The sequence below is a fragment of the Heteronotia binoei genome, chromosome 12 (assembly GCF_032191835.1).
Source record: "Heteronotia binoei isolate CCM8104 ecotype False Entrance Well chromosome 12, APGP_CSIRO_Hbin_v1, whole genome shotgun sequence".
NCBI lineage: Eukaryota > Metazoa > Chordata > Lepidosauria > Squamata > Gekkonidae > Heteronotia > Heteronotia binoei.
Genome location: NC_083234.1, coordinates 56,231,765 through 56,246,179, shown reverse-complemented (window position 1 = coordinate 56,246,179; position 14,415 = coordinate 56,231,765). Strand labels below are relative to the sequence as shown.

The window sequence follows — 14,415 nt, the reverse complement described above, 5'->3', positions numbered from 1 at the left end:
TTGTTTGTCTGCAGCTTCAGTTACTGCTAAATGAAAAATATAAATAATTGCCACATCAGAAATATTCCTACACACAAGTGAGCAAGTGTTTTCCTGCTTTGTAAACGGATTCCTTTAAAGAATGTGGAAATTTCTCTGATTTGTGTGTGTGTGTATGCGTGTAAATGAATGAATAAATATAAAAACAATACATATCAAAGCATGAGACATTCTCATACCTAAAAGAAAACAGACACTTAATTCAGGATGTTGAAAAAAATAGATGTGTATATAATTTTGCTACTCGTATCCTCATTATTATTATATGTCTGCATAATCTTGGTGGTGCTTCTGTGGGTATAATCTTCCTTTAGGTTAATTATTATTATTTTTTTGTTGGTATCTTGATAAAGAGATAACACATTCATATTTATTAATATATAATAATATCCCAGAGTAATTATGGTGTTAGTTTGTTACAATAGAAGAGCCTTGTGGCACCTAAAAGGCTAACCTATTTATTATGGTAAACCTATAACAAATCTTTAAGGTGCCACATACAATCAATCAACAAATGATCAACAAAATGCTGAATAGTTAAACTATCCATGCAGTATGATCCAAAGCATGTTAAAAATTAGTACCACTGATTTTAATGGGTCTCCATGATACGTGTGCTTAGGAACACAGCCTTAACAGTGGACATTCCAACTGATGATGCTGAAGGAAGCTTGATGCCCACTTATGCCTTTATAGATTTACTAACTAAAAAATATCCAGAAGGCATGAAATCTGGATCCAGCCATCCAAGTCCACCCCCATCTTTTCCTCTCCTCCCTCCTTAAAAGGTTCCCTTCTGCTGACCAGTGTACTACAGGGACATCATTAAAATTCTTCACCCACTCTTCTTGCTTTTTGGTCATCTCTTCTTCAGCCTCATCTTGTACCTTCTCCTGTGTCTTCTTCATCCTAGCTTGCGATCATCTTTTTCCTGCCTGGTCTACTCTCTCCATCCATCTCCCCACCATCCTGCATTATTTCCTCATCCCTTTCCATCTGTCCCTTCGGCTGGGTCTCCAAGATAGCTGCTGCATCTCTCTCAAAATCACCTGCCAATACTGCTGCTGGGTGAGCTGGTGAAGGTGAACCGGAGATACATCCCTTCCGTGGAGAATCCAGGGAGAAGGGTGTAAAGAAAGGAGCAAGCCTCTTTAATCCAGTCTGGGGGACTGGCAGGTTTTCCTCTTTGGAGAGGGCGAAGGATTACATGGGGGGGGGGGGGGGGGAATGGTTTTCTCCAGATTTCAAAAGGGTTGCTTGGAGACTAGCTTTTCCTCTCCGGTCCTCATCTCCCTACTCTCCTTCCCTGGATTCTAGTTAGGAAAAGACATTCCAGAAGCTGGGGGGGGGGGGGGGCTCACTTGATCTGGAAGGTTTAGACAGGGCTGGCTTTCACCTGCCCCTCCCTTGCCCACCCCCTACTCCAGGGTCCCTATCCTCATCCCCTCTCCTCCTCCCTCACCCCAAGCTCAGCTGCCGCCCCCGCCACAAGACGAAGCACTGCCGCATTGGCAGGCTGGGCTGGTTGGCGGTGCGCACGCTGCTCGTCTCTCTGTCTTGCAGGGGTCTGCTAGGGGGTCTCAGCCGAGGAAGTCGCAGCAGGGGCAGGAGCTGGCGGCGGTTGGGTTCAGCACCACGGACAGCGCAGACAGATTTCAGTACCACGGACAGCACCACAGTATCTCGGCGCGGGCGATGGGCGGCTGAGCGAGCCGGTGGTCCATGAGCGCGATGCGCCTCTTGCTTCTAGCTGTGCTCGTCTCGTTCTCGTTCGCCCGCGCCGGCTGCGAGCCTAAGATCGTCAATATCGGCGCGGTTCTGAGCACCAAGAAACATGAGCAGGTCTTCCGCGAGGCCATCAATCAGGCCAACAAGCGCCATGGCACCTGGAAGATCCAACTCAACGCCACATCCGTCACGCACAAGCCCAATGCCATCCAGATGGCCCTGTCCGTCTGCGAGGATCTTATCTCCAGCCAGGTACCAGTCCCAGCTCATACTCCCGCCCAGCTTCCCCCCCTCCATCCCTTTGCGCCCGTTCATACATTTGTGCTTGGCCAGGCTGACTTGACCATGCGAGGCGAGTCCCTACATCCATGCACATGGAGCCATCCCTCCATTGAGCAGTCTTGCCACCCATTCATTATCCTTCCTCTTTCTACTGTTTGTTCATCCACTATCAACCATCCCGATATCCATCGCTCTAGCCTTCCATCCCTTGCTTCTTTGACAGAGCTCCTTTCTGCCCACCCCGCTGGTGCCTCCATCTGCTCAGGCACTGCTCACTTCATCGTTCCAAATTTGCCCAGCATCCCTGACTTCTTCAACCATCATTAATAAAAAATCATCTTTCTGGATCAAAATCCAATGGTTCACCCAATCTAGTTCTCAGGACTGCCATCCATATACCCTTGGGAAGTTGCCAAGCACAGCATGATGGAGACTGCACGCATTAGCCACTTGTCTTTTTCCCATACCAATACCCCTGCTCTCCTCATTGCTAATATCTTGATCTGGTCAAGCCAGGCAAAGGCCAAGGAAACACAAGGTGGGGTTTTTGGAGGGGTGACATTGGATCTCCAGGATACCACCAAGCAGTTCTTCCCTTCCCTCATTGTGATGTGTGCATCTGTTGGACATTAATGGGGGGGGGGGGGGTTGGGAGGTGCTGCATTAATGTACAGACATTTTCTATGCAGTTCTGTGTCACCTGTAAATAACTTGTAGGAGCATACTGAATAAGGAGGTTGCAGTCTTATGTGTATTTGCACAGAATGAGTTTTTAGGATTTCTTAACCCGCTTTCTGTTGAAGATGAAGATGATGTTGTAGGATCTCTCTGTCAAGACTGGGTTTCTCAGCCTCCCCCTTCAATGCCTTGGTGGTTATGAAGGCCATTCAAAACAGTAATAGTGGCTGGGGTGGTGAGCACAGAAACCAGGGTGTGGTAGTTAATCCGGATTAATTTATACACCATGGTGCATGCTGGTATTCATTTGTGTGAATAGCTGTCTTAAATGAGCACTGCAGGTAGCTTTGTGCTGGAAAAGAACAGAAAAGTCTGCTTTATGCCTAGTGTCTTCTTTGCAAGCACAATTTGGCTGCAATCTGGATATGGGGTGAGTGTGTGTGTGTTTCACTCCCTTTGTCACCTCTTCAAATCCTGTTGGGGGAAGCAAGACTGGGGATGCAAGTGGCCATACCCAAAACAATACCATTGGCTCATTCTGATTTCTATCTAGCTATGTTTCATAGGTAAACCCCAGCAATATCACCTGTGCACATCCCGCAGTCCCAAGCAAACATGCACACCTCCTTCTAAACTCATACATGAAGGAGCCAGCAGAGAAACAAGCACAGGCACCAGCAGTGCTTTCACATCCACACGTTGCAAAGTCAAGTGGTCTAATGGGGGAAGGGGGTCAGCCAACCTGCAATATTTCATTTTGAGTATTTGATTGGGAGGAAAAGTGCAACTGAATAAGGGGCTACAAAGCCACATCTGTATCTGCATCTGTTCAACTCCCCTCATTTTAAGAATATAACATTTTTGTTTCTGTAGTGGATAGAAACATAATTCAGGTTTAAAAATTCAGTAGCACAATGTGCCATCAATAATCTGGAGAATTTACAGTCCTAGGTGTGTCCACAAGACTAGTAGAACTCAATACATTTTTTGCAGTGCAGAGAAAATCCTCTTTTCCTGCCTCTGCAAGGCATAGCAGATGCCACCAAAAATGTAGTCATTTCTGTTAGTGGTTCAACACTGGGAGATGTCCATGAGGGCATTGCCTAGAATGTTTTGTTGATGAGAAGTTGGGGTCAAAGGGGGTTATCCTCAGTGGCAGAGACCATGGACAATTAGTGTCAGCATGTGTCAATTCTGAGCATGTGAAGAAGAAGAAGAAGAAGATATTGGATTTATATCCCGCCCTCCACTCCGAAGAGTCTCAGAGCGGCTCACAATCTCCTTTACCTTCCTCCCCCACAACAGACACCCTGTGAGGTGGGTGGGGCTGGAGAGGGCTCTCACAGCAGCTGCCCTTTCAAGGACAACCTCTGCCAGAGCTATGGCTGACCCAAGGCCATTCTAGCAGGTGCAAGTGGAGGAGTGGGGAATCAAACCCAGTTCTCCCAGATAAGAGTCCGCACACTTAACCACTACACCAAGCTGGCTCCAAAATGTGCAGAGTTCTGTTCACACGAAGAGCCCACACATTTAGAATTAAGAAGGGGCAAGACCTGAACGAAGTGGGTGTAGATTCCAGGTGATCTTAAACACCAGCACCTTTCTCTTGTTCCACATTGTCTCTCCTCCTGACCCCTCCCCAAGTCTTCACACTTCCCTCCTTTTCCTTCTCACCCCTCCCCGCCATTTTCTTCCAGCCGCATTGCAGGGTTTTTACATAACAAAATACAGCTTGCCTGTAAAAAATGTGCAAAGGGAAAGAGAAATATAAAACAGTAATAAAAATAATCCACTTCAGACCCTCACACCTGGAAGGCAGGCAAACAATAAGGAAAGTCAATATTAAATAATTGAAATGAATAGGAGAAGGTTCTTCTCCTGAGCCTTCGTGATGCTGATGCTGAAGGTGACAGAGCTCCAGCAACTTTACAAACCAAACTCTGGATCCCTTTTCTAATTCTTCAGCCTTCACATTTCCTTTTTTAAAAAAAATATGCACAGTCCAAGCTGAAGGGTTGTCACCTTTCTTGTCTAACAAGACTCCTATAACAGTTCCTTGACAGGCAGAAATTCAACAAGTACTAACAAAGATTCCAGGCAGCCAGGACAGAAAAGGCAGCTGGACTTGGCAGATTAATTGATCCAACTGAGGAACAGATAGCTCTTTACTAAAGGGGGTGGGGGGCCCTTCTTCCATAAGTTTTGATGTCTAATATTCTCCATCTGTTCCCTAAATATCTACGTATTTGCTGTATTATTTGCTTTATTACTGAATCATGGTTACAACATGATTCATAATTTTTACCAGTATTTTATACCTGCTTTTTGATATCTGATAATATCTGATAGCTAACATGCAATGATACAGCATATTAGAATACAGTCAATACTAGGCAGCTTATGGGTGCCCAAGAGAGATGTTTCAGAGATGCTCCCAGGTATAATGTGAAGGTAATGGTCATTCCTTCTTGCTTTCTCCCCAGTATTTGATATGCAGAAATATACCAGGCGTGTGCATTATAATTCTATTTAGCTGTTATTACTAAAGGTCAAGAAAGAGAAGCATACAGCATATGAAACAAGGAGGAAATCTTGAGGGATAGGTAGATAGAGAAGATGATGTTCTATGTTATTACAGTGTGCCAAAGGAAGGTCACATGCAGTGCAATCCTAAAAAGAGTTACTCCAGTCTAAGCCCATTGAAATGAATGGGCTTAGACTGGAGAAATTCTGTTTAGGATTGTACTGATGGTGACTGAACCAGAAATTGATTTTTTTTTTGCCAATTATGACTGCAACAACAGTTCCTCATAAGTTTCTTTAGGCAACTAATTCATACATGCATGTTCATGATGATGATGATGATGGATACAGTAGAAAAAATGATGGTGGGGAAAGAAAAAACTGGTTTCAGGGAAGAAAGTTTCAAGTCTGTGTTTGTAGACTTGTTAAAATAGAATATAGAAGGAGATTAGATGGAGAACATGAGGACATTTGAAGGTTCTAAGGTGCAAACAGGTCGTGCATCAGGATGAATGTTCAGTACAAAAAGTAAAACCTATAATAAGGCTCTGCTTTCAGACTTCTCTGAACTGAAGACCTGAGATTTTCCTGTCAGGCCTTAAAACATACTCCCCCATGTTTACCAACTGACTGTTCAGTCTTATTTATTTATTTAAATTAAATTACATTTATGGACTGCTCAATCCCTGCTACTGCAGGGTTCTGGGTGATGTACATCATTTCATAAAAACCACAAAATAAATGCAAAACAGCACAACCCCCCCCCCCCCCACACACACACACACACTCATGGCCACTTTCCCAGTTCCCCACTGTTCTGGATATTAATTGGGCATGGGAGTCTTCTGGGGCACTTATTTTTTGCCTGACATGAGGCATGCATTCTTGTTACTATCTGTTGGGCCATCTATGATCTATTGCTCTTATTGTTTATGGGTTTTTATATCGTAAGCCACCCTGGGATAGGGCAGAGTATAAAACAAACAAACAAAACCGTCAATCTAAAAAAGTCAGATGGCTAAATTTCTTTCAGTTTTCTATTCCAGACTGCGGCCACCTCATAGGTTGGGGTGGAAAAAGAATAGAGCAACCCGGAGAGAAAGGGAGGGTGTCAGCCAGAATGGAAACCATTGCTGTCCTCAACCAAAAACCTGGCAGAACATCTCTGCCTTACAGGCCCTGTGGAATTGCATAAGATCCCACAGGGCCCTGATGGAATTCAGCAAAGAGTTCCACAAGATTGGGGCCAGGACCAAAAAGGCCCTGGCCAAGGAAAGCAAGATGTCTTGGGGGCCCAGGATCACCAGCAAATTGCTATCTAGAGAGCATAACACTCTTCTGGGGACATACCAGAGGAGATGGTCCCATAGATACATTGATCCCTGACTGCTTATGAAGCTTCCTGGGGAATTCAAAAATTTCCTCATTATTTTGAAGCATGTAGTTGGATCCAGCCAACTTTTTATACAACCTCACCCAATTTTCCTCCTAGCTACAGCCCTTGTCCTAAATGGATTTTGTTCGTTCAGGCCTATGATCCCTAGCACAACATTCTTGGGTGGTCAAAGATTACCTTCTTCTTTCTTTTTCACTAGCAAAAAACATGGTTGGATACAACCAAAAGGACAAGCCCTAATACAAAACATATTACACTGCTGCTGGTTTAAGATCCCGCCCCTCCTCACAGATGAACAAAGATTCCTATAACATCAGAGCCAGCATTGTAGACTGGTTTGGCCAAAGATGACAAAATAAATGGGCATGCCCACCATACTCACCTCACTATTCCATTTTTGGTTTTCTTAAGAAACTATTGTTTGTCTCTACACTCTGCTTATCCTAAAAGAGGTATTTGTCTGTCCACCTCTCAAATAGTCGCTGAAGTACTAGAATATATCAGTGAGTAATAGTATCTAATTCAGCAGTCAGGCAATTATGTTTTAAAATTAGAATCCAGAATTTAGTGCAAGAGCATGTTCCTTGCATGTAGATGGTCAGTCTATGGCATCACCATTTAAAAGGATCTCTTTGGCATCACCATTTTAAAGTAGCAGGTGAGAGGAAAGGTGGCATGATATAGCCTGCTCTCATATCTCATAAGCTAAGCAGGGCCAGTACTTGGGAGGAATATCACCAAAGAAGACTCTGCAGAGGAAGGCAATGGCTGACCACCTCTGCTTCTCATTTTCCTTGCTGGGGTTGCCATAAGTTGACTGTGACTTGATGTCACATTACACACACACACACACACACACACACACAAGCAGGCATTAGGAATGACCATTCGGGGGTGTAGTTATTGCAGAGCTAGAGGCCAATGAGGCATCTTGATATTGGGGAGGGGGGTTGACTCAGAGGTAGAGGACTTGGCTTTGTATGCAGAAGGTCCCAGATTTGACCTGTAGTTAAAGCACCTGCAGGAACAAGTGTTGGGAAAGATCTTTCTCCACCCAAGGCCTTGGAGAGTAGCTGCCAGAGAGTATGGATGGACCAAGGGTCTGACTCAGTTGCGGGCAGCTGCATAGGCTAATGGGTAGTTCCAAATCTTATTTATGAATCATGTTAAAATACATATTCTCTGCGAAGAAAGTGACTAGAGCTCAGTGACTTGCATAAATCATGTAAATCAGGATATGTATATATTTGCCAGTTCTGCAAATTATGGCCCGCATGCTTCAATGCTGTTGACATGTTAGCCATGACCCACTTAAGCTCCATTGATTTCAGCCAGGGATGCCATTGAATTTTACTAGCTTGCCGGTTCAATTCAAATATTGCCACATTGATTTTGTTTCTCCCTTGTGCAAATCAAATCTGTGAGACTTTATTTTGGGGGTCATTTCTTGTTTCCCCCCTGGAAAATATATACATTTCCCAATGTTCAATAAATCAGCATTATATATTACTAGGAATAAGGCCCGTTGAGGATAAAAATACAAAGGCCTCCAGAAAGAGGCTCTGGGTCAGTGCCCCCCCTCTCCTTGCTGTCTTCCCACCCAAGTGAAGGCATTCACTCCCCCCATGCCTCAAGGAGAGCTGATCTCTGCCATCTGGAGAGCAGTTGTAATTCTGAGTGATCTCCAGCCCCCACCCAGAGATTGGCAACAGTGGTTCCCCAGGAGGAAATGGCATTATACTTATCTGAGGTCCCACCCCTCCTCAAACCGCACCCTCTCAAGGCCCCACCCCTTAAATCTCCTGTAATTTCCTAACCTGGAGTTGGCAACCCTATCTCCATCCCTTTATCTGTCCCTCTGACTTCAGCTTTCCATAGCCTTCCCCTCCCTGCAGCCTCTACCTAGGAAAAGGACGGTCTTTCTCCACAGTGGGAAGGGGACCAAAACAGCTTACATCATTTTCCTCTCCCCACTTTGATCTGAACAACAACCCTGTGAGGTAGGTTAGGCTGGAAGTCTGTGACTGGTCTGAAATCACCCAGTCAGCTTCCTCAGCTAAGAACATGGGTCTGGTAGACCCCATTCTGAAGCCCTATGCCCCCCTCAAGCTTCACCACAGAATCTCCACAAATTTCCCACCAACCTGGAACTGGCAGCTGTAGTCAGTACTGACCCCAGTGAATTCTGCCTCAGAGGTCTTTAGTGATACCTTTCAGACCAACAATCTGTCTCTGAGAATGTTGTTGATCTTAATCACAAGACTTCAGTCTCTCTCTATGTCTTGCTTTCCCTCCGTATATATCTCTCTGTATCTGGTCTGTTGCCCAGGACATCATTTTTCCTCTTTTCCAGAGGAGGATAGGGAGGAGTCCTCAGCTAATCAAGGGAAGCCTTTCTCTGGCTGTTTCCCTCCTCCTCCCTCCCTCAGCCAATCAAGGTTTCTTCCTCTCCTCTGTGAATCAGTGTGACAGGCAGCTTAGCCAATAGGAGAGTAGGGAGAGCCAGTAATTACCAGAACTAAGATTGGTTGCCTTTTACTGACAGAATCAGCTTTGCTGGCTAGCAACAGTTGTTTGGGTGGGAGAGAGGACCAGACTCAACCAATGGCAAGTACTTTTAATTGATATATATTTATTTATTTATTTATTTATATTTACATTTATATCCCGCCCTCCCCGCCTAGGCGGCTCAGGGCGGCTAACAACATTTCACATATTTAACAAAGGATAAAACTTTAAAATTTAACAATTAAAAAAATTAAACATAAAAACCAGTTAATTAAGTTAAAATATTTAAAATACATGATTCATTACATAGAATAAATCTGGCAGCAGTAAACTTGTTTGGCGCTGGTTCTGCCAGTTTAGATGGTTCCATAGTCGTATAGTAGATGGCGGCTCCTTATTCTTAGCAACTCAGCAGATATCAGCATAGGCTTGCCTAAAAAGAGCGGTCTTGCAGGCCCCGCGGAACTGGTCAAGGTTCCGCAGGGCCCGCACTTCCTCCGGGAGCTGATTCCACAGTACAGGAGCCGCGGCTGAGAAGGCCCGAGTTCTGATGTTTTGAAGTTTGACCTCTCTCGGCCCAGGGATAGTCAATTTATTTTTGCCCATCGACCTCAGTGCCCTCTGGGGTTCATATGGGGAGAGACGGTCCCTTAGGTAGGCTGGTCCTCGGCCATATAGGGCTTTAAAGGTAATAACCAACACTTTGTACTGGACTCGGTAGGTAATTGGCAGCCAGTGCAGTTCGCGCAGTCCCGGCCGTATGTGCTCCCATTTTGAGAGCCCCAATAATAGCCTGGCCGACGCGTTCTGCACCAGCTGCAGCTTCCGAGTCCGGCACAGAGGTAGCCCCAAGTAGAGGGCATTACAGTAGTCCAGTCTTGAGGTGACCGTTGCATGGATCACTGTTGCGAGGTCGCGACGCTCCAGGAAGGGGGCCAACTGCCTTGCCCGCTTCAGATGGAAGAATGCTGACTTGGCAGTGGCTGCTATCTGGGCCTCCATTGACAATGAAGGCTCCAGTAAAATGCCCAAACTCTTTACCTGGCGCGCGGGTTTCAATAGCGCGCCGTCGAAGGTTGGGAGAGCTATTTCCCCTCCTAGAGCGCCGCGATCCACGCAAAGGACCTCTGTCTTCGCTGGATTCAATTTCAGCCCACTCAACCTGAGCCACGTCGCTACAGCCTGTAAAGCCCGATCCAGATTCCCCGGGGCGGAGTCGGGCCGGCCGTCCATTAGCAGATAGAGCTGGGTGTCATCAGCATATTGATGGCAACCCAGCCCAAACCTCTGGACAATCTGGGCAAGGGGGCGCATATAAATGTTAAATAACATTGGGGAGAGAACTGCCCCCTGAGGCACCCCACAATCAAGTGTGCGCCTCTGGGATCGCTCCCCCCCAATAGCCACCCTTTGTCCCCGACCGGAGAGGAAGGAGGAAAGCCATTGCAAGGCCAACCCCCCAACCCCTATATCGGCGAGGCGGCACTTTAGTAACTGATGGTCGACTGTATCAAATGCCGCCGACAGGCCTAGTAACATCAGTACCGCAGTGCCGCCCCGATCCAGATGTCGCTGGAGGTCATCTACCAAGGCGACCAGCACCGTCTCCGTCCCATGGCCCGGTCGGAACCCAGACTGGCACGGGTCAAGGACGGAAGCGTCATCTAGGAACCATATATATGTATGAATGATATATTTTGTCCATATAAATGCCATATATGTTGCATAAAATAAATAAACAAATAATTAATGCTCTGAAAATAAACTGGGACCATTCACAATGACAACATACAGAAGAAGAAGAAAGCATATTCATCCATCCTTACCAGAGTGTAACTGACGTTCACTGGCTGGACCATTCTTTTCATGGGATTGTTGCCTTGGGGAAAGCAAAGCATTCTCCATGCACACTGGCATTTATTCCCATACAGGAAAGAGCACTTATGTATACTTGGACATTTTAAAAATTCCCCCTACTCTTCCCTTGCCCAGAATCTCAGTCAGCCATTTAGTTTGAAATAGTCCTCTGAGGAAAATTACACTTGCGTATTAAATGTGTGGTTAAATAAATCACATTATCTAGCCTGTCTGTTCAGTGGAGGTTTCTGCTTGCCCTGAAAATGCATTCAAGAAATGTACTTGGCTAAGCTAAGGACAACAGAAATCCACAGCAGTCCAGTTCTCTTCTTATGGGCTCTGCAGAGTCTACACTGACTGGTCTAGTTTTAATTACCCATGCCCCAGTAACATCCAGATAAGATTATTGTAATGCACTCTACATGGGGCTTCTTTTGAAGACCATTTGGAGACAGCAATTGGTTCAAAATACAACACTGTGATAATAACTGGAGCCTGCAGGATGGAGCATATTTTTACTATATTACTAAGTCATCACTGGCTGCCTATTAATTTCCAAACCAAAATCAAAGTGTCAGTGTTGACTCTGAAAGCCCATCTCCTGAATGGCCTAGAGACAGATTACTTCAATGGTTGTTGTGAGGGAGCCGGTCAGAAACTTTACTTGGGAGGGTGACCACTTTAAATTTCTCACTGGTCACCTTCCCTCAGTCCCTCAGTACACACTCAGAAATCCTGTCAGAACTCTTAATAATTGGCACCAGACGGTTTTAAAGTAAAAAACTTCAACATATTTATTAGGTAACAAAAGGCAAGAAAGAGGGATGAAATAATATTGATTATAACTGTTCAATATTCAAAAAGTAAATCAGTTGGCAGCTGGTTGGCAGAATAATTCAATTACAGAGAGTAGAGATTTTTCAGGCTGAGGTAAAAATATAAAAAAACTTTGGCAGAATATCTTTAAAATAAACAATAAACCAGGAAGGTTTCAGAGACTCACTAGACTCTACTTCACACAGGCTGTCTGTGCCTTCTGGGCACTCAGAATTCTGTTTCTTCAGATGTTTTACCCTAACTTTGGCAGTGCCAAGTCATAAACATAATAAACTTAAATCACTCTTCCACGCACACATGGAGAACTCCTGACTGGTGTCAGTATTCTCCCTCTCAGACCCTTTCACACTAGCTATCTTTCAGGGCTTGCACCCCTCTATACCGATGCATCTCAGTCCTACAGCTAGTTCTCTGGTCTGAGTCTTGGGCAACCCTGCTGACCACCAGACTCCAGTTCTCCCCTCAGTGTGCATTTGTGTGATCTTGTTTGTACTTAGAGATTGCCTGATGCTCTGGCAAAATCTCCTATGGAGAGTTTCAACCTGCTTGAAAACTCCCTCTTTCAGAGAGAGTCCACTTAGCTCTGTCTCCCACAAGGAGCCCAGCCACTCTGGCTGCTCTCAGTTGATTTTACAACTGCCCGGCCTAAGCCCACTGTCTTCACTTCAGACTGGTATACTGAAGACTTCTCTTGAAGACTCCCTGATTAAGACTAAAATCCTGAGGTGATTTTCTGCTGAGCAAACCTCAAAAGAATACTTTTCCGTTGCTTGGGCAACATTCCAGCCAATTGCTGCAAGCCTGTTTCTCAGCTACTCAGGTGCCTGAGTCCATCACAGTTGTCTCTTGCCATATATGCATGCCCAACTTTTAGACTGACATCTGAATCCCTGCTGTGCATTTCTTTGCCATCTGAGATGCCATGAGCAGTGACGTGCAATAGATGCCATGTGGACAGCATGCCTACCCTGGGGAAATCTGGTCACCACTATCACTACTCTCATTTTTAGAAGAGAAGACTTGATCAGGAACATTTGGAATCTTCTTTAAAGCCTTTCCGAGCCAAGTAATCTGGTTTCATGCTTTTTTCCCTTGTGAAATTTACATCATCATTTGATTGCTATGGCTTATAACAAGGTTTTAGTAGTTTTTTTGCTATGTAATTGGTTTATGTAATTGTTTTACTCATATATTGTTAATTATGTTTGGTGGGTTTTTAAAAAAAAATTCAAAAGTAAAATAAAATATCTAAATATTTTAACTATTTAAAACTCTGTGCCCAAACTCTGCCTAAGAACTGCTCTGCCAAATTCTGCCTAAGAACTGCTGGATTCTGCAGCCTATATAATTTATAGAAATTGAGCAAGCTTGCCACTTGACTCTTACCTTACATACTCTATTCTGAAGTGATATAGGGCACTGAGGAGGTCCTAATGCATTGCTATCTTGTTCAGCTCAATACCAGTGCAGGTGTTACCTACATACTTGCAAGTATATATTTACTTCTGCAAGACCTAGAAATTTGCTTTAAAAACAAAAACAAATGAAAGCTAATAGTGTTGGGATTCTGTTCCATATCCAGTATTTCTTTCTGGTGGTTTCTGCATTTTATGCTGTGTTATGGAATACACAGTCATGCCCATGAGTAAAGGTATATTAATGGTCTTTTAAAGAATGAACAAAGCAGTTAATGTCTATGCTGTATGGGCATGGGGAGAAAAATGCAGCTCTGGAAAATGGACATAAAGACAGAAAGAGAGAGTTAGAGAAATAGAGTTAGATGACCAAGGAATTTACATCTCAGTAAGGTTTTCAAGAATGTAAGAAGAGAAGAATCAGAGTAAGCTCAAAATTGTAAAACAAGATGTAGAATGTTTAAACACTGTAATCCAGAGAGTGAATAAACTAAAGTGGACTGGATTAGGACATTTCAGTGAGAAAATTACAAACTGTTTTAGTCTGGAAATGACAAACACAGAAGAAACTGAGTTGGTCTAATAGTGAGGTGAGATGTAACACAAGCAGTCAGGGGTCGCAATCCAAAGTCTGACCAAATAATATCAATCAGACTTAATGGAAAGCCTATCAACATAACCACCATTCAATTTTATGTACCAACTACAAATGCAAGCATTTAAGAAGAAATTGATCACACACCTAAACCAGATGTGCTGATAATCATAGGCGACTGGAATGCAAAACAAAGCAGAATCAATATTATTGGAATATTTGGGCTAGGAGCACAAAATAAAGCAGGAGAGTGACTCATAGAATTCTGTGAAGACGACAATTTCTTCATTGCAAACACATGTTTCAGGCAACCAACCAAACAATTGTTTATGTGAACATCATCAATGGCCAATGTAGAAGTCATATAAATTGCATAATCAGAAGCTGAAGCTCTGTTCTCTCTGATAAAAATCAAGACCAGGAGCTGATTGTGGCACAGAACATGAATTGTTAATATCAAAAATTAAAATAAAGCTGAAGAAAAAGAACATAAAATATTCACAGTGCCAATATACAATTTAAACAACATTCCTGAAGAGTTTGAAGGCCATATAAAG

At 44.1% G+C, this 14,415-nt stretch overlaps 1 protein-coding gene across 21 annotated transcripts in view; it reads left to right on the top strand.

Annotated features, from left to right (window-relative positions):
* Window positions 1-1,328: 1,328 nt before the first annotated feature.
* GRIN1 (glutamate ionotropic receptor NMDA type subunit 1) overlaps window positions 1,329-14,415 on the top strand; it is a 61,418-nt gene continuing 48,331 nt past the window's right edge. For 8 of the 21 annotated variants that reach the window (XR_009556062.1, XR_009556064.1, XR_009556063.1 and 5 more), the window contains exon 1: window positions 1,331-2,019. Coding sequence is in view for 13 of the 21 variants with exons in the window: in XM_060251526.1 (XP_060107509.1) it covers window positions 1,762-2,019 (258 nt within the window). In the remaining 8 variants the exon portion in view is untranslated. Of the gene's footprint in view, window positions 2,020-14,415 lie in introns of all 21 variants that reach the window. The other 13 variants (XR_009556067.1, XR_009556066.1, XM_060251530.1 and 10 more) reach the window with 5 other exon arrangements.